General features: G+C 45.1%; 4 protein-coding genes and 1 long non-coding RNA gene across 23 annotated transcripts in view; 4 read left to right on the forward strand and 1 right to left on the reverse strand.

The window, feature by feature from the left end:
• Window positions 1-15,600, forward strand: part of LOC1269967 (kazrin) — a 63,373-nt gene extending 47,773 nt beyond the window's left edge. For 12 of the 19 annotated variants that reach the window (XM_061647421.1, XM_061647419.1, XM_061647429.1 and 9 more), the window contains 2 exons: window positions 12,202-12,225; window positions 12,984-15,600. In XM_061647421.1, the coding sequence (XP_061503405.1) occupies window positions 12,202-12,225; window positions 12,984-13,430 (471 nt within the window). In that variant the 3' untranslated portion in view covers window positions 13,431-15,600. Of the gene's footprint in view, window positions 1-2,299; window positions 9,216-11,801; window positions 11,835-12,201; window positions 12,226-12,983 lie in introns of those variants that run through there. The other 7 variants (XM_061647428.1, XM_061647430.1, XM_061647435.1 and 4 more) reach the window with 5 other exon arrangements.
• Window positions 15,601-17,639: 2,039 nt separating this feature from the next.
• LOC133391698 (uncharacterized) lies at window positions 17,640-18,795 on the reverse strand. Its single transcript, XR_009765162.1, has 2 exons — window positions 18,476-18,795; window positions 17,640-18,268 (listed from the first exon to the last, which is right to left on the reverse strand). It is a non-coding gene; the product is annotated as an uncharacterized LOC133391698 (long non-coding RNA).
• Window positions 18,796-18,945: 150 nt separating this feature from the next.
• Window positions 18,946-20,905, forward strand: LOC1269966 (dnaJ homolog subfamily C member 22). The gene is made up of 4 exons (XM_061647438.1): window positions 18,946-19,152; window positions 19,258-19,912; window positions 19,986-20,190; window positions 20,261-20,905. Exons 1-4 carry the CDS (start codon window positions 19,132-19,134, stop codon window positions 20,736-20,738), a joined length of 1,359 nt encoding a protein of 452 aa, XP_061503422.1. The 5' UTR covers window positions 18,946-19,131; the 3' UTR covers window positions 20,739-20,905.
• Window positions 20,906-21,249: 344 nt separating this feature from the next.
• LOC3290312 (apyrase) lies at window positions 21,250-23,127 on the forward strand. The gene is made up of 3 exons (XM_565056.4): window positions 21,250-21,636; window positions 21,717-22,566; window positions 22,630-23,127. Exons 1-3 carry the CDS (start codon window positions 21,265-21,267, stop codon window positions 23,082-23,084), a joined length of 1,677 nt encoding a protein of 558 aa, XP_565056.4. The 5' UTR covers window positions 21,250-21,264; the 3' UTR covers window positions 23,085-23,127.
• An 869-nt stretch (window positions 23,128-23,996) lies between these two features.
• LOC1269965 (apyrase) lies at window positions 23,997-26,009 on the forward strand. Its single transcript, XM_308620.5, has 3 exons — window positions 23,997-24,438; window positions 24,516-25,365; window positions 25,437-26,009. The coding sequence occupies exons 1-3, from the start codon at window positions 24,079-24,081 to the stop codon at window positions 25,886-25,888; spliced, it is 1,662 nt and encodes a 553-aa protein (XP_308620.5). The 5' UTR covers window positions 23,997-24,078; the 3' UTR covers window positions 25,889-26,009.
• The last annotated feature ends 1,142 nt before the right edge of the window (window positions 26,010-27,151 follow it).

Raw genomic sequence — 27,151 nt, forward strand, 5'->3', positions numbered from 1 at the left:
ACTTTCATCAACCGCTTATCGTCCTGTTTGTTTACATGATTTTATCATTGATTTAGTGCATGTTTTTATGTTTAGTTTTGTAAGAATTTAAGATAACATGATTAATATTACTGATCGTTTATATCACTTCCGTAACATGAAATTTATGATTTTCCATAATTTTAAGCAAATTTTGTAAAATATTGATATCTAATTTGTACAGCAATCCCCATATAACCACCAAATTATATGGAAACAAACAGAACACAATCATACATAACTGTAAGCTCCCAACGAAGCTCTTTAACCACCATGCACCATGTACGGACCAAATGCAAATTGCAAATAGCGTTACGCTGCATTGGAATTCGGTTTTGCCTTTGCCCCATTCAACCATTTCGATTCAACATTGCGTGTTTAATTGAGCGAACGCACACACGACAACTCCGTTTGTACTAAACGATGACAATATGGAGAGGGAGGACTTTCTCCCTCCCTGTTGCGTTGTTTAATGAAGTAGACGAGCGTTTCCAATTACGGTGCTCAAAATGTATCATTTGTTACACTTTCAATGCCACTTTCGTACCACAATGGAATGCATTTTGTATATAGAATTATAGAATGGACTGTTCATACTTGAAATTGATTTATTGCATTGTGTTGCGCAGATTCACAACATCCTTTTAGAGTTTATGAAATGAATAATTTGCTTACAATAAGCACAAATTATCCTTTTAAATTCTTCAATAATTGAATTGCTGCTTAAAAGTTATTAAGCCGCCATATTCTAATCCACCGTTGTATACCACGTGTAGTAAGTGGAAGTCTATACATTTTAGATTTTCATTCTTAATATTGTTTTTCATCATCCTTCCCAGAAAGATCTTTCCTTAAAATAAAACTGAATCATATAGTAAGATGGGGCTTCAAAGCTGCTTATAAGCTGCTTAAAAGTTCCCAAAGCTTCATTGCTTATTAGCTGACATCTCGTACATAAGACAATTTTTTGCGAATTATAATTTTAACAAACAACTAACATAACAAAAGTGTATTAAAAACTATGCACATATTTCAAAGCAGCTCTAAAGTTGTTCAAATTGTTAACATCGTCTCATCTGAAAACATAAAGAAAGTACATGATCAAAGCGATCAAATCAAACGTAGTTCCGTATTAAATTTATTGCAAAAAAAATGTGTCAAATAATCTCATTGGATGGATTATCAAATACCCTTAACACCATCCACCAACGCGGTGTTCGATAATCGTTTCTCGTCGACTCAGTCGGAGCGTTTGCCTCGCGCAAATGGGGCGCACCAGCACGTAACGTAGCAGGACTGGAAAGCAGCTTAACTTTGCACCATAAATCGGTATTCATGAAAGCGGCCCGCCCAGCTACGTACATACCCCTCTCCTGCCCCGTTTCCGTTCCAGAGGAAAAAGGATTACTGCTGAAGCCCGGGAAATGACGACGACGACGACGACGACCTGCTTTTTTTCCTGCGCATTTTCTTGTACCCCTTTTCTGCTTTCCGAAGCGAGGGAAGGAAGTGTCGGAATGGAACGGAAGGAAAAACAACGCCGTACGTTCTTCATGCACGCTCAAGCATAACGTTGCAGCCGTGCGGGGAATCTCAGCTTTCGCAGCGAACAAGACGTCCTCTCGAAAAGGTACTGAGGACTTTCCAGTAAGGGCGGCGTGGTACGATTTATGCGAGAAAAATTGAATTCCACCACACAGCGGCACAAACCTGCACATCCAGTACACAGTGTGTGTCAAACCATGTGTCAGCCAATTTTATTACAGACAACACCCCGTTGGCAAGACAAATCAATGTCACGTGTTACACTAAAGTTTGGCCCTCCATAGGTGTGTACAAAACTTCGTTGTACATAAAAAGCTCATCTTACAGCTGTCAAACTTAACCTCGTGGAAAGACATTTCAAAAGTTGAAGTAACGCTTATTTTACGCCCTACGAAACGTCAACACTCATCAACTCTTTAACAATCCAGCCACTGGCACTGTGCAGTTCCCAAATACCTTGGATGGCGAGATACATTTGCCCGTGCCGGGCAAACATTTCCCTCCCAACTGCACAGCGGTCCAATCCATCAAGCTAATCCATCCCGAAAAACGAGCAAATTACGCCCTGCCCTTACTCATCAACCCTGCAAAGCTGCAAAATAATTCCACTAAAATGAAAGGACCACCGCTCCCCCCAAAACCTTCTTGACACACGATAATGTGCGGCATTGCTGCTGCTGCTGCTGCTGTTACTTGTGCTGCTTTTTACCCTATTTGCTGATGACTACGTTTTCAGAGATACTACGAGCGGATGAACCTAAACCACGGGTACGCTCGGCTGGCAGGACCGGACGAGGAGCCTACCGACGTGATTCCGGGAGAGTCAAATTCGGAGTAAGAATTGTGCAATTGCGCCATCCCAAGGCAGTGGTGCTATGGAAAGGGTCTGCTGCACCTCCTGCTACTACGGTTCGTGAAATGTGGATCAATCACAAACTGGAGGGGAGAGATAGAAGGAAAAAAACCGTGCCACTGTGCATGTGCAACAGTTGAAAGCTTCCAGCAAATCAGATAGACTCTTGTCGGTGGCTTCCTTTCTGGTATCTGGAACCGTTTGCCAAGTTGAGTGATAGCAAACGTTACAAAGTATTTCGTGAAGTGTTTACCATTTCCTTCTAAGGCTTTATGTATTTTATTACTCAGCAGGAGACATGGCTATGGAATTTCCTGCTTGTTTGTTTTGTGCTGAGTGATGGTGTGTGTGTGCAAAAATGATGACTTGTTGAATTGAGCTCCACTTGCGAGGCAAAAGTTGGTATGAATCGAACCAGCTGGCACTCAGTAGTTGAATGCTGAGAAAACTTTTGGAAGCATTTGAGTGCATCTTGCAATCATGATGGCGTTTTTAATGATCACCTTCATGTAATGGAGGAAGTTATTTGTAGCTATACAATGTGTAAAACTGTTTACCTTGAACGAAAGCTTACATGGAATGAACTTTGCAAGCAAGAAGAAACAAGAGGTTTCAGGTAGGTTTCTGCAGAAAATTAAATATATAAAAAATGGGTTAATGCATCTAGAAGAAAATTAATATCGATTGAATTTGAATGCTTTAGTCTAGTGAACATGATAAGTATCAATTGACATACTTCAGGAAGAAAATTCGTTGCTCGTGCGTGAAAAGGGATATTTAGCCCCAGGTTCATCAGTTTACACCTTATCCGAAAGGCTACGAAAAGCGTGGATATAAGCATCTTAATGAACTACGTTGAGTGGTCTCGTAGTACAGTCGTCAACTCGTACGACTTAACAACGTGCCCGTCATGGGTTCAATCCCCAAATAGACCGTGCCGCCATACGTAGGACTGACTATCCTGCTATAGGGGGAAATCAATTAGTCACTAAAAGCCAAGCCCATAAGTGGTACAGGCAGGCCTTGACCGACAACGGTTGTTGAGCCAAAGAAGAAGAAGAAGAAGAATGAACTACGTCAGGAACAAACTAACACTACTGATTACCATATCTCCATCACAAAAAGAATGTTTTGACTCCCTTGATACTGAACTAGTATGAACGAGAAAGATCTTCATATCCTTCATATGGTTCCTAAAATGTGTTGGTGACAGTACACAGTCTGATCCGAAGTAACGCGAATTTAGATTCGGAACATGTTTGGACCTCATTATATTAATTCGACACATTCATCCTCAAATTTATAACAAATCGCCCTTTTTCCTCAAGTTATAACATATTTGAAAACTGATAAAATGGCTAAATTTCTGTTTCAATCCTACAACGTATATGAGCTGCGCTGATATCTTCTAAATCCATTAACTGCGTATCTCGGGAGCAGACTGTAGTTTAAGTTTATAAAGTTGAAATTCAAAAACCGAAAAACATCTCCATTCCATTTGTACATGAAGGTTGCCTTCGTTAGACATACACGTTACCTTCATCCCAAAGCAGCAAGCTTGACGTTACGGCTCAAACTGATTCTGAACATGTCGTAACCTAAAGCGGGCGTTGATAAGCGTGCATGAGATATGCAAATAGCAGCTCATACAATCCTGTAAAGGATCTCCCCGTGTCCCGTGAAACTCGTGCTTTTTTTTGTTGTAAAATTCATAATTCCCTTTCAAGATGATGCTTGGGCAAAATAAAAACTGCATAAAAAATAATCGATAATTCCTTTTCCATTCACGACAAACGAGGGTCGATGTTTTTTTGTGCTTACTTCGTTTTTCGCCCCTGCAAAGCAAACCTGGTGCTTGCGCTGCTCCGTACGGTAACGATTCCAACTACGTACAACTACTTCAACAACCGTGCCGCCCACGAGCAGGAGCACGAGCACTCCACTATTACTTAGTGTCTTTAAATGGCGCCACGGGACGCTTTCCGGGACGCTTTCCGACCCTACGTGGGCTTGCCTCGTCAAGTGGGCAGACACACATACACTAACACACACACACACACACACACACATGTCACTCTAGTTGGGGTGCGGCATTCGAACGTTGATCTACCGTCACAGGCACACGGGTCGCCCTGTGCCATATCCTTTGCAGTGTATGAGCACCCCAACGTGCCATCGCAAAAACGTATGTTTGCCCTTTTTCTCGCTTTTTTCCCCCCCCCCCCCCCCCCCCCCCCCCCCCCCCCCCCCCCCCTAACAGCCAACACAACATCCTGGCTAAGAGACGGATGGCGAGAAAGCCATCCATCCAGCTCACATTCACGGGTTCTCGTGTGCGCGAACCGGATCAACAACTACACCTTCCCTTCCACAAAACCTCTCAGTTGCCCCTTCGCAGACTCTGGCCCTGCTAGCATCCCCGTAGCCTCGGGTACACCACGAGCACTTCCGGTAGACGTGTTTACCGACGGGTACACGCCGGGGTACCGCCGGGGAGAGAGATAACATTTCTGCAGCATTTGTATTTATGTGACTTGCTGTTTGTTTTGACATGGCTATGTAAATTTTAGATGAGCTACACCTTTTTCTTAAAATATTCACCTCAGCAATGGGAAAGGTGGAATTCGCTCCATCCAATGGGGTTGGTTCGAGAGGCCTGAATGCCTCTTCGCACCTGCTCGAGTCGAAGCCAAACCCATCCAGCTGTACGTAATTTTTCCCGGTGGCCCACCCCCCAAAACACACACACACACACACACACAGCTTGGCATCTCTCGGTCGGTAGGCTTTAGACGTGAACGCGCTTCCACGAGCATGGCATGTAAATTCATATCAAAACGTGCATTTTAAAGCCCGTCCCCATCTCCGGGAACAAACAACAGAAACAAAATAATAAGCAAAGCCCTTAAAATGCACGAGTTTCGCGCGGCACAATGCTGTGGTTTTGTTTTGCGCGGTGGTTTTAGATTTTGTGCCCGAAAATGGGACACAGCAAACAGGGCAATACAAAAGTGCAATGCACTGCAGTAGGATGCAGTGGAAAAGGAGCGCTTGTTTACTTTTTTTTTTTGTTATTTAAGATGAGTTTTATACACTCGAAACTACTGGCTTGTCAATGAAACATCAATTGAAAAGCCTTCCTTTCCAACAGATTTTCTATTCCCTGTTGCCATTTGTTTGTTTTTGATAATCCTTTTTATGTTAGACGAAAACAAGAATAGAAAACTAAATTGATTTTTCCCCTACTAAAAGTTTAAAAATTCATTTGAAGCCTTATTTTTCCTCTCGTAACGTTACACACAACAAAAACTGATGCCGAGTTCCACACATTTGCTGCATCAGCACCAATAAAACCATACCAAAGCGCAGGTGAAAAATCTGGTACAATCGTTGCGATGTGTTGATGACGAGTTTTTTCCCACTCTACTGTCACAGTTTTCCATTTACTTTTCCGCCCGTGATTGTGTACTGTATCGTACAGGTGCGCATGGGGTTTGGCCGAACGAAACATATGGCCGTGATGTAGCTTTTCCCATTCGAATAAAAGCGTTCTCTGCAGCATCGGGACAGAAGCCGGGAATGACACCGTATCGAAGTAAAAACCCCCACCTTCAGTCATCATCGATTGCACCATCCGTACCGGTGTATGGTTTGCCAATGCAATGGAACACACACAATGGGTGTTCATGTTCTACTGTACTCAACCCTACCGTTTGCGTATGCATTCGGTGTCAAATGCAGGCACCCGGTACGATAAGGATGCAGGAAATAAATGCTACACAATGGAAGGAAGATGCCTTCAGCGCTGTTGTCATGCGGTAGCTGAATTGCTTGAAAAGGAGTGGGGGTTTTAATGCGACCTGGATGGGCGTCGCAGAGCTTCATGATATGAGTGAAAGGCAACAGTCGTTGAAATTTATTTGCTTGACGTCATAAAGATATTGGAAAATGTATAAAACATTCGCCGCCCCCCAAAAAAATAAAGGCTTAATAACAAGCATTAAATAAATAAGATAAAAACAAACACACAAAAAGCACACACTCCCTGCCCTCATCGATTGATTTGTAGCAGATGAAACGAAGCACAGACATCAAAAGATCTTTTCGGCGCACTCTCCTCAAACAGAGCGCCTGTGAAAGGGGGGAAACTGAAATCGGAACATGATGATACAAAATGCACGGCACACAGAGCAAAGAGCAAGCGTCCCGGGGAAGCTGCAGGGACGCGTGAGTTGATAAAGTAAAGCTTTCAATGAACTCAAACAGAAGCTGTGTCAGTGATCTAGCGAAGAAGAAAAAAAGACTGGAGGCCGAAAAACTCACGTTCTCCGGAGCAAGGAGTGGCACGTGCTGAGCCGAGCCGTGAGCATTGCTGTCGAAAGTTGTTGTAAATCTTGGCCTGCTTTGTTCCCGGTGCTACCGTAAAATGTAGAGGGAAAAAAGCGTCCAAACTCCCTCCCCTGTCTCGACAGGAGCGGCAGCACACGGAGAGCGTCAAGCGAAGGAGGTGTAAACCCATTTGCTCGATTACAACACCCCGACAACCCGATGAGCGGCGACTGGCGGTTCTGGCGATGAAAAGGGAAGCAATTTTCAGTAAAAGCAACCACCATTTTCAACACAATTCAAACGATCGATCGTATCGAACGGGAAGATAATACACCGCCAGCAAACGGATGCCATCTTGGTGGTTGAGCAATGGGCGGCTTTACATGGTGACACACACAAAAAACAGCACAGAAAGCTTTTCTCGAACGAAACAATTGGGATGTGCTCTCTTCCTCCACTGGCCCTTTTTTAAGGTTGGATTGTGTCAAATCAAACGTCTTGAAGTGTTGGTGGGCGTGAGAATGGTCTCGTCTGTCATACAATTCCCCCGATGGAATGACAGCAGTGAAATGATGTTTGGTAACAAGTCCCACTTGTTTCGCTGATCTGTGAAATGTATTGTCATCGTGCTGCTAGAAGAATCGTGGCAGTTTGACATTGATGATTAGACTTTGCGAGTCGAAAAATATACAATTCTTGTTGGATTTTGGCGTTTTTAGGAATTCTCGTAGCATCATCCTAAAGGCTATTTTGGAAGAGGAAAAAAAAGCTCATATTCCTAGGAAAGGAACCACTCGATGGCAATAACTTCCCTTACTCCCTCTCATGCACATGGAGAAACTTTTTCAATCAAACCCTCATCATCCTCATCCACTGCTCATACATACTATCCGGTGGCCATCGTGTCCGTTGATGCATTTTCCAGCATCGTACATGAGCCGGCACCAAAACTCCAAACCCTCACACACATATCGATCGACCTTTGGTGCTTCGCATGAAACATCATAATCTACGACTCGACAGTGAAACCCCCTTCAAACATGGCTCAAACATGCAAGCGTAATAAAATTATCCTACACACATGTGCCATCCTTGAATTCTGGATGATGGTAGGGCAAACGGCACACTTCACACCGCGCTGCAAGGATGCGTGCAACTATGGTCGAGTGATTTATGTATTTAATCCCGTCGTTGTCGTTGTTGCGACTAGGCTTTCTAAAACCCGGGCATGTCGTTGCAGTCATTTAATTGGCCTGCAGCGAGTTTGAGTGCTGATGTTGTACACACGAACCTACACAAAGTTCGATGGATGTCCTTTTTGAGTATTCATTTATTAAAGTGCATTTCGGGAATGATACATTTGTTGAGCACAACATAGTGATAATAGTCGTCTCTAGCTCTTCTGGTCCAGATGATGGTTGAGATGTTCCATTCTTTGTGTATATGTTTTGAATGTTTTATGAATTTCTGTTGAACAATGCTGTTCAAATGACAATCACATTGTTTACAAGCAATTTACATTGCAATTCGGCTACTCTTCTGATTGTTTTATATAAACTCTTTTCAAAATTTTCATTTTTCCTAAACCATCATATCTACCTTTACGTTTTATGACCATAATTGCCATACTGTAAGCGTAACAGCGTGCCAACGCATTATATTCCCGGTGGCCCCAGGCAATCATTATAATTGGGTGCAATAAAAAGGAATAACGGAGTGTTATTTTTTACTATTCCACTTGGCGTTCCAATCTTTGTCATATACAAAAAAGTGCAACCTCATAACCAGTTACAATGTAGCTGATTGCCCCGAACTCTCCCCTTTCTGCAAACTGGTTGCTAGAACGGGCATAAAAATAGGTGCTAACTCGTACGATCGAAAGAAAAACGCTTTAGATGCTTTTTTTGTTTGCTCTTTCGATTTGCCGTTTTTCATATTCATAAAATGCTGCACAAAATCATTGTTGCTGGCTAATAAAATGGCTTTATTGCTCGTTTTTGCATTACGAGGTCGCGTGGTAAGGCTCGCGCTTGCAGGCGAGCTGTGCATGTTAAAATGTCATTTGCAGTTTGGTTCTAGAAGATGACAAGCATGCAAAGTAATGTTAGAAATTTTATTCCTTCTTAAATAGGCTATAAATGTGAAATGATTAAGTGATCGGCATGAAATACACTTATTTCTGCATTGTAACATAAAAATGTTACATCGCTTTAAAGAGTTTTCAAAACGAGTATACCAAACGAGTATCCAACACAAGATGCCCATCGATAAGTTTCGAATAAAACTAGCAATTAGTGATGAAATCACTGAGGCGACCGCATGGTCCCATGGTAAAGTCTTCATGCTTTCAACACAACAAACCCGTGTTCGAATCTACTCTAAACTAGTTATTGTATCCTGCGAAATTTTAAACAATTGTTGCGAAATAAAACGAAAGAAGGCGAAAAGAAGAATATAAATTCCTTTGTTTGTCCGTTGTTTGACGATAAGAACATAATTGTTTTAATTAGTTTTTGGTTCAAATGTTGGTATCAACTGTTGTTATTATGTAAAAATCAGTTGTACCTTCAAATTCCTTCATGCCAATGCAAAATGGAGCTCCTTTTTCTATTTATATGCTATTCAAAACTTCTAACATCGTTTGAAAGGAAGCTCCAAGAGTATTCTCCTCTACTGTGCAAGCTATAACCTTTAAATACTAACCACTAGTCACATAATCTTAAGCCCCAACCCAACCGGTGAGTCCGTGTGTCATTAAAGATAACTGCCCGAGCCTATCGTTCAGATGTCCGGAATGCATTGAAAACGACCACCACAATCCACAGAGCCTGGTTGGTGGTGCTTAGCCCATCCGACGACCCCTTTTGCCACTGTCGGAACTCACTAGCCAAGCACGTTGGTTGTGCACCTGCATGCATATGCAATTGGTTCCTATGGTTTTTGTGCCGTGGAAGGGGCGAGTAAAGAGACCAACGGTTCCACAGTTCAAACGACTCTGGATCTGGGTCTGGCAGGTCGATTATGGTGAATGGTAGGTGGCACTGCATCCTGGCCACGATGGAATGGTTCGGACGCCATGAATTGTCTGTCCCAATTGGCTTCTACTAACCTATACACGTGCCGGTTTCTGTCTGTTTCTATCTGTGGTTACGTGCAAGACGGGCGGGCCATGCACGTTGGTTTGTGCGGGATTGTGTGCGGGGACCAGATTAGCCAGGACATTCACATCAACATCAAACAGTTAATCACTTCACCTGTTATGGAGATGCAAGTTCATTATTACCCTTTAGAACAGCTCGGAAGTGGATGTCTTAAATAACCTTCAGTACCGTTCACGTTCAATACTCCGTTTAAGACAACCACTCTAGCGTAGATCTCTGCTAAAGTCAACCACAACACTTATAAAACAACCATTAATACCTCTCATTGGCCTTCTTCCCTTGCTGGAACACCATTTTTCACGTCTGATTCTTATTCGCCTCGTGTGCAACGTGATGTTACGCCAAAATGAAGCTTCATTAGATCAAAAGCGGAACCAATCAATCAGCTAGAATCGAATCCATTTTGCATAATAAGTCGGCAGTTCGGTGTCGATGTCCTTTTGACGTTTTGTTCTCCGCGCTCCGTGCTTGTCGCTTCTTCCGCGATGGGTTTGTTCTTTCCACCAGGGCCCGACCGAGGAGAGATAATTTGCATCCCATTACGGTAGAGTTGAGTTTGTTTCCATACCATAAAACCACCTTGTCCACTCTATATAAGTCGTGTTGTGGTTGCGATTGGTCGTAAGAGTGGCGGGGTTTGTGGATGATACAACTAGAACGTTGAGGCCATGAGACGGTCTTTGCGTTTGTGTTTGTGCGGTTTGCAAGCACAAGAGCATATTATGTGCTGTGTTCATCGTATGCGCATTACCGGTCGAGGACACAGTTGCGGTTAAGTTTAATACAAACGATGTATCCAGTATCTTGATCCGGCTCGTTGCTTCTCCTCCCAGCCAACTCCCAACCCTCCCGGACGCAAACGAAGCGTGAACATTATTAAATTAAATTTAATGCATCCAGAGCATCGAGCCACACGGGCTAGTCGCGTGCTTTATGATCGCACACCCTCTTATCTCTGCCCAGCTTCCGGTCGCACCTTCTGCGCTCCAAACTCCCTCCTATTTGGGTGCATATGATTATGGGAACGAAAACCCTATCCCGAGTTTCGTGCAACTGTCTCGTTAAAAAGCAAGACACAAACACATAAAACTGTGTCTTTCACCCCTCTCGGTTCGAGTGCTGCAAGCCACGTGGCATTAAAATGTCCTTTTTTGCTGTTGCCAGTCGATGTCTGGTGCTTTATCGGCACTGTACACGATACGGCAAGGCCATTGTGTTATAGTGAGGTACAGCGCAGGGGCAGCATTGTGGAAATGTTGTAAATGCCAACGGTAAACACTTCGGATCGGAAGGAACGTGATTTTACTCTCGTGCCGTGCCTTAGCGGTGAAAAGTGGCAACGACAATTCCAAGGTTTAATTGATAAGCGGAGCGGCGTGGTGACGCATCGGGACGATGACAACAAATGGGGAAGAGTGGCGGCATGGTCTATGGTGTGAAATGTTTTATTTGTTTTGATGTAAGGCTTGTACAAGGACTGCTTGAAGCAATGTTGAAGCAACTTTGTTGTGGAATTGAAGCACAAATTCAGAACTCTCGACAGCGACTAACAGAAGTATTCAAAAGAGGGCATTTTCGGTCCAAACAGAGAGACATCCAAACAGAGGGACTATAGAATGTAATATCAAACAAGCGCTTCAGACTCTTCCAACAGTAATATCTACTCTTATCTGAGAAAGAAAACAAGATACTTTATGTCCTTTTCCAAACAAACGTTCTAGGTACTCAGCGAGGTACGCAGCGCTTTCCCCTTCAAGGACATTAACATTACATCGATAATGATTCTGAATGAGTTGAAACGATTAAAATGTCAATAAAAGCTACTCTTATCGACATTTTAGATATAATTTTAGATTGATTTATGTTGTTTTTCCGTTCTGTTTCTGTCTCGTTAGTTTCTTCTCGATATGTTTGGTTGTGCATGTTTAGTAAGTGTTCTCTTATCTTTTAAACCCTCCCTCAAGCAACCTCCTTCCCCCGTAGCTCAAACCTACACTTTTTTGCAAACTAGTGTCTGTCCGTAGCCTTGTCCGTAGATGCAACACTTAACAGCAATGACACAACAATCCTAGAATTTCTCTCTCCAACCACCACCGCGCACAAACCATACTAAAAACCCCGTTCGGTATCTTTTGTTCTCTGCATACTTGCTCCCGGACCTGTGCCTGTCTCTGTGCATGTCCCTTCCCCTGACAACCCTTTTGCCTTCACACTCTTCATCCCCTTTCTTTGGACCCGCTTTGGACACCACCGGCGGTCACAACAAAATACCATACAAAAACACACACACAACAGTTTGCCGCCTGGAAAGGATCACAGGTACAGTACTGCCGGGGAATGAATGGTGCTCAGGAAACTTTTCAGAAGATTTTAAATTTGCATTTACTCACCCCTTTCCTTCCACTGTCGGTCAGTAGGAAAAGTCTTTTCCAGGGGGGTTTTTTTAAGATGCCCAATTGTATTGCGAGAGCAGGAAGTATTTGCTCGTTACAGCAGAAATAGGAAATCAAGCCGGCGAAGATTTCCCTCTCATTGAACGTCGTTGGTGGAGCGAGCTCAAACCTTCAATTGAATTTTCGTAATGAACCTGTGGCCCCAAAAGTTTGGCCTCAAACTTATTGCCGCAGCTCAAGTTGTAACTTTTCGTCCTAATTTTGATTTTGCGGCATGATGATGCATTTGAGTGAAGGATTGCATTTCATTGCAGATGGTTAATTTAGTTCCGTCTTATTCGTTAGGTTCATTTAATTACCCAATAATCAATTTATGGAAACTTGCATGGGAATGTCTTGCATTTCTAGATAGAAAAAAGTAGAAGTTATACAACGAGATATTGTGACGTTTTCTTGATAAACTATCCTAATTAATCTAGGCATGATTCTTTTTAAACTTTTTGCTCTATCAACTATTTCAATCTCGTAAACGATAGGATACATCCAAAGATACCCGATTTCAACTAGAGTACCTAAACCTCTACTTTCATTGGCTAAATAGAAAGCCCCCTAGCCCAAAATCCCCCGATTGTCAAAACTATCCTTTGCTAACATTCGCATTACGTCCGCTTCAACTATTCGCAGGGTTCGCTAACGAAAGCGTTCCGGATGAGCTCGAACTACAAGCCACGCGGCGGCAACAGTGCTGGCGGTGGTAGCGGTGCCGGCTCGGACAAGAACAGCGTGTACAGCTCCACCTCGCCGACACCATCGTTCAGCAGCAGTGAGGGTGGCATCTACGCCACCGTCGGATCGCTCCAGAGCCATCCGGCATTCTTCCACCATCTGCCACCGCCAACGTCGGCTCCACCGCCGATACCGCACGGTACCGGGCCGGCGGGTGGGTTAAGATCGATCGACCCGATGCTGGTTGGACCGGGCGGCACCGCAACAGCAGCAACCATCGCCAACAATCGGGTCAGTGCACCGCCGATGGACAGCGGTCATGCGACACTGCCAAAGTATGCGCAGCATCGGCGAGTCAAGAGCATAAGCGACATTGAGATTCCTTCCGTCGGACCGGTGGGATAGGATAGGGTGTACCGTTGGAATTAGTAATGAATCAGTACGGGCAGCAGCGTCATATTTATCTTTGTTTTATGCTCCTCTCAAATCAACCAAACATTCCAGCATTATTTAATAAATATTAGCTATTTAAATATGATGAATAAATGAAAGTACAGGGGAAAAGTCACACACACACTCACGATCCTTGCCAGAAATGGAAATAGGGTGCCAGTAATACTAAAGAGGTACTGAAAATTCGATTGAAAAGCTGACCACACAAAACTCGCCAAAAAGGGAGTGTGTGCAGGTGCAGGCAGAACCGCGGTGGTTTTGTGGACTTTCGTTACTGGTCAAACGCATCATCCGGTGCAGCATTTGTGGTTAACCGCATCTGCCCATCAACCGTTTTGCGGACGTCACCCAACGGCAAGTCCCTGGCACACCATCGGCGACTGAGATTTACACCATTTTTTGTGTGTTTGTTTTATGTCCTTTTGCCTTCCCTTGGCAAGGGATGTGATGGGTTTGCACATTAAATTCAATGCTTTGTTCATAATTTTTATTTCATTTTGTTGATTTATCATACACATTATGATACTGTTCGCAATATTTAGTTTATTTAATAATTTAATTAACCTTTCCTGTCTCCAAGTAGCACTCAACGCGCAAAATTGATATCGAGAAATTCGACTCTACCGTACTCATTGCCTTAACGCTGCATTGGCTTCCGTAACCACTCCAAACATTCGTTCCATCAATAATTCTACATTCCATTCGCAAATTGGCAGCGATTCGTGGTACGGATCCTTGCCGAAAGATATTTGAAATTGAGCTCGCATATCCCGGAGGCCGCTGCATCCAGAGTGCAGGTTGCGTCATTAATAAACTGCAGGCACTAATTAGATCGGCTTGCGTTAATTTGAATTTACTGCGCTCGAATCGATTGCGGTTTTGCGTTTCGTCCCGGAGGCTGATTCCTCTGTCTGTCTGTGAGTGTGAGAGTGCATTGCCATATGTCGATATCACTAACGATACGCGATGTTATCGGAGCGAGCAATGTGTTTGACTTCGTTCCACCAAAAACCAATCGCAACATCATTTTACCTACCAGTAGGATACGTTTGTTTGTTTATTTTTTGTAATTAAATTGGTGCTCTTTATATTAAGCTACCGACTCCTACTACAACTGCACCCTCCCCTTCTCATGGCCGACACAATGTGCAATCAAATCGGTGTAAGTGCAAACAAGCAAACGCAGAGGATGCTGAAAAATGTTCTCTTGTATTTAGCTACAACTCTTCCGTTTCTTCCCTGAATAACATTTAAGCTTATTATACATTTTCAATGCATTCTTTCATTCATGCCTCCCCTAATTGGAACCCATTAGATTTGATTGGCATAGTGCGTATGTGGGACGCGTTAATGGACGCTCGTGTCATCATCATTAGTGTGGTAAAGCGTCAGCAAATCGGTTTAAATGTATTCCATTCGTTCGAACGTATTCGTAATTTGTCCGTTCAACATATCATCAATAGAACGCGAATTACTGTGTAATGCCTTTCGAAAGCATGCACATGCAAATTAAAACACATTCATTTTCGAGCGTAAAAAGATGGATAGGATCGATCCGACAAAGTTGTAAAAGTGGAGGAGCAAAATTCAAACTTTCTGCGAATCAAAACATAACCCGCAGCCTCTGGGCCTTTTCCGTTTTGCTAACATATTTTAGGTTATTTATATTATTTAGGAAACAGCAGTAAGCGAGCGCGATAATCAATATTATGACCCGAGATATACTATTGATAGCGATTTGATGATACGTGTAAAGTGCTATTTATTCATTCGACTACTGCCATGCTCCGGAAACGTAAGCGAAAGTAAAACGGATAAAACAAAGGGTTTGACAATTAGGTTCTAAGATTGTTTGGCGTAGCATAAAACAAAGCTCAAAAAGAAAGAAATGATTAGCGATTAGGAAACGCAACCGTTGCGTGAGAAAATTATTCAAAATTTACCAGAGAGAAAGAGAGAGGCGGTAGGATGGCAAGTAACACAATCGATGACCAAAGTTGCTGTATTTATTGAAGAACTATATTTTCAAACCTCTATATTGAAATTATCTTATCATCATACAACACACATAACCTTAAACGAATTACGAGACGAAATGCAAATAAAACAGGTTGAAATTAAACCATTCAATGTGTTGGTACGTCCAGATATTTTTTTTTTTCGCGGTAGGTATTTTATAACGTTTGATAGTAAAATGAATCGAAATTTTATAGGTTACTTATAAATAGATATGCATTTTTGGCTAAAAATGGCAAGAACAGCGTATATTTTTGAATTTGTTGAATCAACCTTCGAATCTGATTTGTTAGCGTCATCTAGCGGCCGATAGTGAAACTGTCCAGCGAGCGGGTGATGCAGTGATGCCATCCATGTCATATTTTTGTTATGAATATGGTAAACTTACCGCACCAGAATTTATCGTTTGATGACTGTTTTTAATTATTATATAGGGTATGTATAATTATTTTCATACAAAATTTAAATATAAAGCGTGTTTTATTTTCATACCAAAGATGAATGCCACAATTTCTCTTAAGGCATCAGGTACACGGCAACCTTTTCCACGCTAATAAATATACAGGGGTTTTCAGGAGTTAGCATAGATGTGGGACACTTTCTTTACTTTTTTTATGCGACGTTTTTTTGTTTTGTTTTTTTTATGTAGAGCATCTCTTATTTTTAAGCGAAATGAAGTTTAAATGATGAGAATTACTATATGGCTATATGAACTCTATGCCATCCTTTTAAAACTATTTCAAAGAATTCCAATGAGTCTGTACCAACAGGATGTTGTAAAGTCCAATTTCCATCACATGAAGTTTATTTTCCCGAAAGAAAGGGTCAAGAAAGTGTTCAGGCCGGGCTACATTGATCGTACTCGCAAGCGTAATTTTGATTTTCACTAGCGCATCTGGCGGCGGCTGGTGGAAGCTTTTTTTGGTCATCGAGGGAATGGACCTGCCGGATCTCAAAATTAAGTAGTTTTTCCATCGTTTTCCATTGCAAAAATGGATGCAATGCGTGCAAGACATGTGTATCTACGTTTTACAAAACTTTTCTCCTCCGATTTAAGTAAAAAACATGGAAAATTAACGTATTTTCTGGAGCGGCTCCAAATTGTTTGGCAAAATGCTTCGGTCAGCCGCCGCCAGATGCGCTAGTGAAAATCGAAATTATACCAGCGAGTACGATCAATGTAGCCCGGCCTTTCCACAGCTATGTGGTACTGTCGTCCATTCAAACAACTTAACAACATGCCCATCAAGAGTTCAAGTCCCTCAATGGACTATGTCCCCATACGTAGGACTGACGTTGCATAAAGCTTTTAATTGTAGGCGAATGTGGATCATAAACGTCAACCTCATACATCACCGCGCGGCTACATGAGGTGAAATATACAGCGAAATGAACTATTTGACAGGTGAAATATCTGACAGATACAGCTAAAGGGTTGGGGGAGACACAACATCCGCTTTCAAAATTCTATTAAAAATAATATCTTCTTAAGCAGAACATTCCCTAATTGGAAGAAATTATGAACTGTTGACTAAAAATTGACGAAATACTCGATATTAAAGTTATTTAATGGATTTAATTACGATTTTGTGCACGTTATTTGTTTACATTGCACATCAGCTGGTTGCTGTGATGCTTTATCCGTCAGATATTTCGCCTGTCACATAGTTCATTTCGCTGTATATTTCACCTCATGTAGCCGCGCGGTCAACTGTCAACCGAATATTGTCCAAACCTTGTACAAATGTAAAATCTTGGCAACCCGGCCGAGCTGTCAGAAAAAGAGAATAAAAAGGGGAATTCACGTTGTGTACGCAGTTGGAAAAGCACGTGTAATTCTGTGTCTTATGTCCTTCAGTCCTTAAGAATATTTTATATGACGTTGTTTACACAATAAAGCTAAAATGGCATTATTTTTAAAAATCAAATGTAATTTTGACATTTAGAAAATGTCGCCCCTTTTGGGCTGTTCCTCTGGAATGTTTTTTTTTTTTTAATTTCCATTCTTGAACCAACCCTCACAAATGTCCGAATGACTCTCGTGTACACTCACCTTAACAATATCTCTCACTCGTTTTCTCTCATTGTTTCTCTCTCTTTCTTTCAACCATGCACGCACCAACAGCGTACCATAGGTCAAGACTATTTCTCTCGCAACGGCGCTCACACACGGACGTGCGCACGCTCTCTCTCTCTCTCTCCTTTCTGCGTGGCTCACCTGAAGATCATCGCCGATCATTGTGTTGCATTCTTTCGTCCGAGCCAAACGTTAGGTGCATCGTCTGAAAGTGTGAGGCTCCGAGGGTTTTTTTGAAATAAAAAGACGTACCTTAATTCACAGTCAATAAACGAATATAAAAGGTGAGCATGGAACACAATTTAAAGATGTACTTTTTGTGTAGGTGATTTTGCACGAAACAACGAATCGTAAAGAAGTAAAAAAAAACATCGTCGCAAGCGTGCGGTGTGGAACATAACGGGACTTTCTTCCGCTGGTGCTGCTGCTGCCCACAAGAGCACCACATAGCTCTGAGCTGGAATGGAATTGGGATGAAAGCATAAAGAGGCGAAAGAAAGACTGCTCGGAGTTTGGTACTTACAAACAGTCGGGAAATCTGGCAACCGTCGTCATCATCATCATCATCAACTGAATCGCTCGGGTAGAAATCTTCCAGAATGTTATGCTGATTCTTCATGACATGGAATAAGCAGTGGAAATAATTGTACGGTTACGGTTTGGTTCTTGAGAAGAATGGATTGGATGTGTGTGAAAACTGGAAGGGAGTAGCAATCGTTGAAGTGTGTAAAATTTACCGAAAAGACGTATTTTTTAAACAAAAAAAAATAGATGTGACGTTAGTGGCGATACGGTTCCGAGATAAGCACAAAACAACTCCGATTTTTACAGTTGAATTTCTGCTCCAAACGAAACCTACGCAAAAGCAACGTGTTGTTCTTTGGTTAGCACGCGCGCTACTTACATATACGCGGTGACATACTTCGTGCGCCGTAAATGCGACCGCCTGCGCGCCTCCTTTCCTGGTGTCTACCGTGCAGTGAAAGTTGTGAATCAAGCTTAGTGCTGTGATCTCATTTCTTTACAAAAAAAAAGTCGCACTCAGTGTCTAGGTGAAGTTCATTTGCGTGCGTAAATAACGATCACGCTGCGTCTTGGAGTTTGGCCCTAAGAAAAAAGTGCAAAAATCAGTTAAAATTTAAGTCACTTGCTTCTTATCGATTACCGGACACCCAAGCGAAACGTGTCTTCTCAACGCTAAAAGCGAAGATTATACTATCAAACGGCATACGCGCAGCCAACCGTACCCGCGCAATGCAATGTTTACGCACGTGCACAATGCGCAAACCACCACTCTCTCCCCTGACCGGATAGACACTGACGTGTACTTTTGAGGGGTTTTTTTAACATCTTCTTCGGCTTGGAACGTGGAGTCGTTTGGCACAAGCTGCATACACACAGCGGATGTAGCGCTTGGCGTGAGAAAAGTAGGCTAAATCGTGCTTAGAAATTACTGCAAAACACCTGAATTGTGCGCTGGAAAGTGATTTGAGGGAAAGATAAGAGAACTAAGGGATTCATGGTAATCCTATTGAAACGTTCCTGAATTTCTATCCTGTAATGCATTCACCCAAACGTTTGGTAATGAGACAGAAGCTCCCTGCTTGACTTTAAACAACAACCATTTGAACTCAACCTTCTGCTTGTGCTGCTTGCTAATCTGCGCTTTTCATTTTGAAATTTCAGCCGAACCACACCGAAATGGGCGAAAAACTGTCCCCCTCACCGTCGGCACCAGCCGTCGATACGTCCTCACCCAAGCACAACGCCGAAACAGCGGCCAAAGAAAGGCCGAAAAAGCGCCGCAACAGCAAGGAAGAGAAGCATGTCGCGGCTACCGATGCGTCATCGCCGAAGCACAACGCCAAAGGAACAGATGCAGCGTCCAAAGAAAAGCCGAAACAGCGCCGCAACAGCAAGGAAGAGAAGCAATCCCTCGCACAGCCCGGCCAGCTAGCAAAACGCAAATCCATCCTCATGGCGTACGCCCTCTGGCTGGTCGGTGGTGTGTTCGGGGTGCATCACTTCTATCTGCGGCAGGATCGGCGTGCCTTCGTCTGGTGGTGTACGTTCGGGTATGCCGGCATCGGCTGGCTGGCGGACGTGCTGCAGATCCCGTCGATGGTGCGCGATGTCAACAACGATCCACGGTTTGTGGAGGAGTTCAATGCAAAGCTGCGCACGAACCGGAAGCCCCCGTTTTCCACCGGCCGGTTTCTGCTGGCGATCATGATCGGCTACTTTTGGGGCCAGCTGATCAGCCTGGCGATCCCGCAGACCGAGTTTGTCGGCATCGATTGGGGCTTTCTTCACTGGCTGATTCCGTTCGGTGTGGCGTTGGGTAAGGGGTCGAAAGCGGTGAGTGTTTTTTTGTTCTAACTCGTTTGCTAATCTGGACTCGTTCGCCCCAACAGGTGTCTGGACGGTGGGCAATACGGGGCGTGAGAAGGGTGTCCTGTGGCACTGTCTGGTAGCGTCGTACGTATCCTATCTTTCGCGCTACTTCATCATGGAGGAAGAGTACTGGTTCACGATAATGTCGTTCTGCAGCGCGCTCGCGTTCGACAACCTCTCCAAGGAGTGGAACCTGGAGGTGCCCAAGAAAAAACGACTTGTACGGTAAGCCAATCAAGGGATGCGACCATTTCAAAATCATCCTCTAACTCCACACACATCTATACATCCACAGACGACTGGCAGTGCTGGGTACGGCAGCAGTTATCTATCTGGCCCTGTGGGGCTGCTTCCTCTACTTCAACGGTACGATCACGGACAGCGAGGGTGACGAGGTCCCAGTGCACGAGGCACTGTACAACTTCCTCAAATCACCGTGGTGGACGGACCTGAAGCAGACGCTGCACGACACTTACCAGTTTGCGAAGCATCACGGCTGGGCCGAGGTTTGGAAACAAATCGTCGACTCGATGGATGTGGACGGCGAGCAGAACGCGTACAAGGTGCTGGGCATTAGTGCGACCGCTTCGCAGGTGGAAATCAAAACGCTCTGCCGCAACCTGTCGAAGGAAACGCACCCGGACAAGGTGAAGGACAAGAGCCGGCTCCGGGCGGCCGAGGAACGGTTCATGGAGATACAGCAGGCGTGCGAGGCGCTCAGCAAGACGCGCCGGAAGCGCCGCCAGCGCAACAAAAAGTCCGATGAACTGTAAAAGAAGGAGAACGAGAGAGAGAGAAGAAGGTTTAGCGAAGTTGATCAGTTTCAGAGATGTACTTAGGCAGGTAAAAGAAGAATGGTAGAGTAGAATTAATTTTAACCTCACCCTGTTACGTAGAATGTGTCCGAACCGAAGAATAAAAGGAATATCTTATTTATGGAGCCATTTTGTATCATTTGTTGCTTCATAAAGAAAAGAGCAATTGTTGGATTGATACCACCCCCGAGGTTGATTTGCATGTGCTATTGAACATCAGGCAAGCAACAGACAACGAGAACATCTTATCATTATCAAACATGTTATCTCAGCAAGTTGTTTCGATGAGAAAAGAAAAAAACAAATTGCAAATTATTCTCTTCTCACAAACAGCACTCGAACTACGGGGGAGATACCAACCCATCCCATAGCTTCTCCTACCTGTGCACGAATATCGTCCCTTTGTCCTTAAGCCAGGTAGCGAGAAGGTGGCCGTTTTGACCATTCCAAACCATTGCTTCGCAGTCACTCGACCCGTGAAGAGATGGCTCCGAGACCCGTGTTAAAGCTTCTTACCTGTCTGGGCACCGTAGCGTTGCTGCCGCTGGTAATATCGCACCGTACCGACGGCTCCCTGCTGTTCCCTCTGTCGCTCGTCCACATCAACGACATTCACGCACACTGGGAGGAAATCGATACGGCAAGCGTTACGTGCGATCCGAAACGGGACGGTGCGGCTGAGCAGTGTCTCGGAGGGTACGCCCGCACAGTTACGATCGTGCGACAGCTGCTGCAGGAGCGCCCGAATCCGGTGTACCTTAACATTGGCGACAACTTCCAGGGTACGCTTTGGTACAACATCCATCGATGGAATGCGACGGCATTTTTCCTCAACCTGCTGCCGGCGGATGCTGTCGTAAGTTGCATTTATGCTCGAGAGAAACTGCGCTGCTACTTCATAATTTTCTTCATAAAACTCTCTACCGAACATTGCAGACTGTGGGAAACCATGAGTTTGACGATGGAATTGCCGGTGTGGTTCCGTTCCTGGAAGCGATACAGTCGCCCGTTCTGCTGGTAAACGTGGACAACTCGAAGGAACCAACGTTCAGCAAGTTCCGCCCGTCGATGGTGCTGGAGCGTGCTGGGCGCAAGATCGGCCTGATTGGAGTGATCCTCCGCACCACGTACAACATGGCCGACACTGGGGCGTTGGTTTTCGAGGATGAGGCAGAAACTGTTCGCCTGGAGGCGGATCGGCTTACAGCCGAAGGTGTGGATATTGTGGTCGTCCTATCGCACTGTGGTCTCGATGTTGATCACATTATCGCAGCAAATGCGGGCCCCAACGTGGACATCATTGTCGGTGGACATTCCCACAGCTTCCTGTACAGCGGACAGAACGACAAGATTCCAATGACACCCGCTTCCGAGTATCCAACGGTCGTCAACCAACCGGACGGACATCGGGTGCTGATCGTGCAGGCTTCCGCCTACACCAAGCTTGTCGGGGACATTGTACTCTACTTTGACGACCAGGGCATTGTGCAGCACTGGGAAGGTAATCCGATCTATCTGTCGAACGATATCGTCCCCGATGCGGAAGTGCTGGAAGCGATCGCGCCCTGGAAGGTAGCGATCGATGCGGTCGGCGAGCGTACGATCGGTGCGACGGCGGTCGATCTGCTGAAACCGCCCTGCAACTTTGGCGAGTGTGTGCTGGGGAATCTGATTGCCGACTCGATGGTGGAAGCGTTCGTGCCGATGGCGGAGGAGGGCAGCTGGACGTACGCATCGATCGCAGCGATTGCTGTTGGGCGTATACGGCAGAGTCTTGTCCCGGGAGGTAAGCAGGTAACAACCTAAAGGCCCAGAAGAGATATTGAATTTTCCCAAATTCTCCTCACAGACATTTCCTTCAAGCATCTGATTGAAGTGCTTCCGTTCGAGAACAAGCTGGTCTGTCTGGAACTTCGGGGCTTCCAGCTGGTCGGACTGCTGGAGCACGGTGCCGAGCTGTCGTGGGACGAGCATCGGTTTAACGCCAAGAATTTGATGCACGTGTCCGGACTGCGCGTCGTGTACAACGTCACCAATCCGATCGGACACCGGGTACTGTCGGTGGAGGCGCTGTGTCAGGACTGTTCCATGCCGAGCTACGCCCCAGTGGAGATGTTCAAGATGTATCGTGTCGTTACGGTGTCGTATCTGGCCGAAGGGGGTGATGGTTTTGAGATCTTCCCGCGCTATGGTAGAAATCGGGTCGTTGCACCGATGGATGATGTGCAGGCTTTTGAGGAGTACGTGAAGCCACGCTCGCCCGTCGCTCCTGTGCTGGAGGAACGCATTCAAATCTTGAACTGAAAAAGGAAAAAAGTAAATAAATTAATATCACACAGCAGATGAATGGGTCCTGTATTGCCAGCTGGCCTATAGCACACGTGCTCACAAGGTGTGTCAGTGTTAGTGATAAAGCGGGATGACTGTGAAGGAACTACCTCGGTTACTGCCTGCTCGTGATTGAAGCTTGTAATCCCCGAATATCTTGATGTCTTGGCATTTGTTCAGCATTGGACAACAGTATCTTATCTCTCAGCACCCTTCGCAGACTAATTGAAGACAATCGACGTTATCTCGTGTCCAACAAATGTGATGATGATGTTGTTCCGCAAAACCCACTTGAATGTTTAGATCTTTTCACCTACGTCCTAGAGCTAGAGACATATCAATATCTCTCTGTATCTCCCTCTCTCGAGACAAGACCCTAATCGATGAAGGGCATCTCTGACACCTGTAGAAGCAGCTTCTGGAATAAAAAAGCTTTTTTCAATGTCTCAAGACTAATTTCGCATCCACCTGTACAATAAGTGTATTAGAACTGGAAGGGGGCAATAACCACCACCACCAGCATCAACAAGACCGGACCAACGTTTACTCAGCAGGCACCGATTTCAATTTAAAATAAACCGTTGGGGGTCTTTTAATTTGCGGGATTTACCCCATGTTTCTCAATACATTAGCGAGCTTTGCGTTATTGATCGCGATTTCCAAAGAAGTTGGCTTACACTCAGTAAGCCCCACAAACGGTCTCCCCCTCTCTATCGTTCGTTCACAATCTACCTTTCTCTCTCTCTCTCTCTCTCTCTCTCTCTCTCTCTCTCTCTCTCTCTCTCTCTCTCTCTCGCTCTTACTCTCACTCACCTGTTGGTGTTGGTGGCAATGAGGGGTCGTTCGAACGAAATTGATTTGCTGCCCCCGCGCGGCGAATCTTTCGCGCATTCGGGCCCGTACGACAGTGTCACGCAAGATTTCGCACGGTGCGCACACGCAGAGAGCGCGCGCGTGCTCAAACTTCACAATGGTGCGGAGTTGGTGTTTCTTCCCACGTTTCGCGGTCATCTGCTTGCTTGCCTCGTTCAGTGCAATCGGTGCTGCTGGGCAGCAGGAGCTTTTCCCCCTGTCTATCGTGCACATTAACGACTTTCATGCCCGCTTCGAGGAGGTGAACGAGGCGAGTGTCACGTGTGATGGGGCGGCCGGGGAGCGATGCATCGGTGGGTACGCCCGCACGGTGACGGTCGTGAAGCGGCTGCTGGCCGAGCGACCGAACGCAATCTACCTGAACGCGGGCGACAACTTCCAGGGCACGCTGTGGTACAACATTCACCGATGGAACGCAACGTCGGAGTTTCTGAACATGCTTCCGGCCGATGCGATGGTAAGTTGCGGTTAATGCGGTGGCTCCCATTGATAGCTGGTTAATGACACTTGTTCTCCGCCTCCCCACCCACACAGACGATCGGCAACCATGAGTTCGATAATGGGGTGGAAGGTGTGGTACCGTTTCTGGAGACGATCGCTTCGCCGGTGCTGCTGGTAAATGTGGACAACAGCCTGGAACCGGAATTTAACCGGTTCAACAAGAGTCTGGTGCTAGAGCGCGGCGGGCGTCGTATCGGGGTGATTGGGGTCATCCTCAGCACGACCGATACGATCGCCAACACGGGCGAGCTGATGTTTGAGGACGAGGTCGAAACGATCCGAACGGAAGCGGAACACCTTACCGAGCTCGGGTGCGACATTATCGTCGTCCTGTCGCACTGTGGCATCGATGTGGATCGTTCGATCGCGGCGAATGTTGGCCCGTTGGTGGACATCATTGTGGGGGGCCATTCACATAGCTTCCTGTACACGGGCGATCATCCGACCATTCCGATGAATCCCGTGTCCGAATATCCAACGGTCGTCAGTCAACCGAACGGACATCGGGTGCTGATCGTGCAGGCTTCCGCCTACACCAAGCTGGTCGGGGACATTGTGCTGTACTTTGATGAGCAGGGCGTCATTCAACGGTGGGAAGGTAATCCAATCTATCTGAGCAATGACATTGTGCCGGATCCGGCCGTGGCCCAGGCACTAGTCCCGTGGAAGGTTGCGGTCGATGAGATCGGCAACAGGAAGATCGGTGCGACTGGGGTCGATCTGCAGAAGGCGACCTGTGGCTTTGGGGAGTGCAATCTGGGCAGTCTGATAGCTGACTCGATGGTGGCCGCCTTCGTGCCAAAGGCAGAACCGGGTCAATGGACCTATGCAGCCGTTGCCGTCCTTGCCGTCGGTGGCATTCGAGTAGGACTGTTCCGTGGAGGTAAGTGTGTGTGTGTTATGTGGTTACTTCAAGACAAGAATTAGCGATGCTTTACCGTGAATTTCTTACAGATCTTGCGTTCAAAAACCTGATCGAGGTGCTGCCGTTCGAGAACGCGCTCGTCTGCTTCGACATGCGCGGCGACCATCTGATCGAGCTGATGGAGTACAGTGTGGCCAAGTCTTGGGACGAGGACCGGTTCAACGGTGCCAACATGCTGCAGGTGTCCGGTTTGCGTGTCCTGTTCAACGTCACCAACCCGGTCGGGGAACGGGTGCTCGCGTTGGACGTGCTGTGTCATGATTGTGACGTGCCCAAGTACGCGCCGGTAGAACCGTTCCGGAAGTATCGCGTCATAACGAACTCGTTCCTGGCCGGCGGTGGTGATGGGTTTACCATGTTCGAGCGGTACGGACAGCGAAAGGTGAACGGGCCGGTAGATATCGACGCGTTCGAGAGCTACGTTCGGGAACGATCGCCCGTGCTGCAGGGATTGGATGGAAGGATAACGGTTCTAACGTAGAGTAGCAATATTTGGGGTAGTGATACTGGTGTAGTTATAGGTGTAGTACACATTCTCATCGCTTAGTTTAGAGCTTGACAGCATACAAACACGCAATAAATCAGCTTAATCTCCCATATAACCCCACCAAACGGGTGAGCTCGAAATCGAAATCATTCAAAGCATCCGCAAGCGCGCAATCATCTGATTTGCTGGCAGGAAAAAAGGGCTGTTATCGGTGTACTACTAATAATAAATAACTCGTGACAATCCGATTGATGGACGATAGGGTGATTTATCATGCACCCCGTGGTGGCCACGCGAATGAATGAGAATCTTGTCCTGCCTCCTGTGTTTGTGTCGATCGGCGATATTTTAATTGACGTATTGGCCGTTTGGTTAAGGGTGCTTCTTATCGTACGGTAAGTGTAGCTGAAGCGGCAGGTAATCTCTGCGCGGAACCCTTCAAAACACGACACATAATCGTATAAATTGAGTAGCATTACGCGTTGACTGATAACAGGATAGTTGAAGAATAATAAATAATTAGATCGTGTGTAACAATGTGAAGAAAAGTAAATGGAATACATTAGATAAAGGAAGAACGGTGTCTTATCGGTGTCATTTCCTTATCGGGTCACCGTTCCTAGGATAATAACAAAAGACGAAGACAAATCCCGATACATATCCAATTTGAAGAATCCGATGATTAAGCATGTTAGTTCCTATGTTTTTATTTAATAAAACCTTTGTCATCTAAGAAAAAGTTCATCGTTGTTCCTGAGCAATGCGATTGTATTTGCTTGAGAAAACTCAAATAGGGATGGATGATTTAGATTCAGTTTGATAAATCGGATGAGTCTTCAAAGTGATTCAATGAATCTGAATCTCTAATTTTGGAACATAGAGATCTTTAAAGATTCATGGATCTCACGAGACTCATAAGATTCATATAAATCTTTAGAGATTTGATTCGTGATTCTAATCACTCATCACTAAAGATTCATAGCACATAATCTTTAAGAAAGTTTCATGAACACTAATCTGAACAGTTAAGTGGTCCTCATCCGGAAACTGCTTGCGACCACTAAATCAGTTCATACGATCAAACCTTACAGATAAGAACCTTGGAAAGCGCTCTTAAAACCTCTCTATAGCACTTCTAGCATAATATTATGCCACAGGAATGTCGGTCAATGAGTGCCTCATCCATAAACTCTTACAGATAGCTTGAATGATAGGGGCAAAGATAGCGTCAGTGAGAATGTTTTCCGTTTCTTGATC

Source organism: Anopheles gambiae, chromosome 2 (genome assembly GCF_943734735.2).
Source record: "Anopheles gambiae chromosome 2, idAnoGambNW_F1_1, whole genome shotgun sequence".
NCBI lineage: Eukaryota > Metazoa > Arthropoda > Insecta > Diptera > Culicidae > Anopheles > Anopheles gambiae.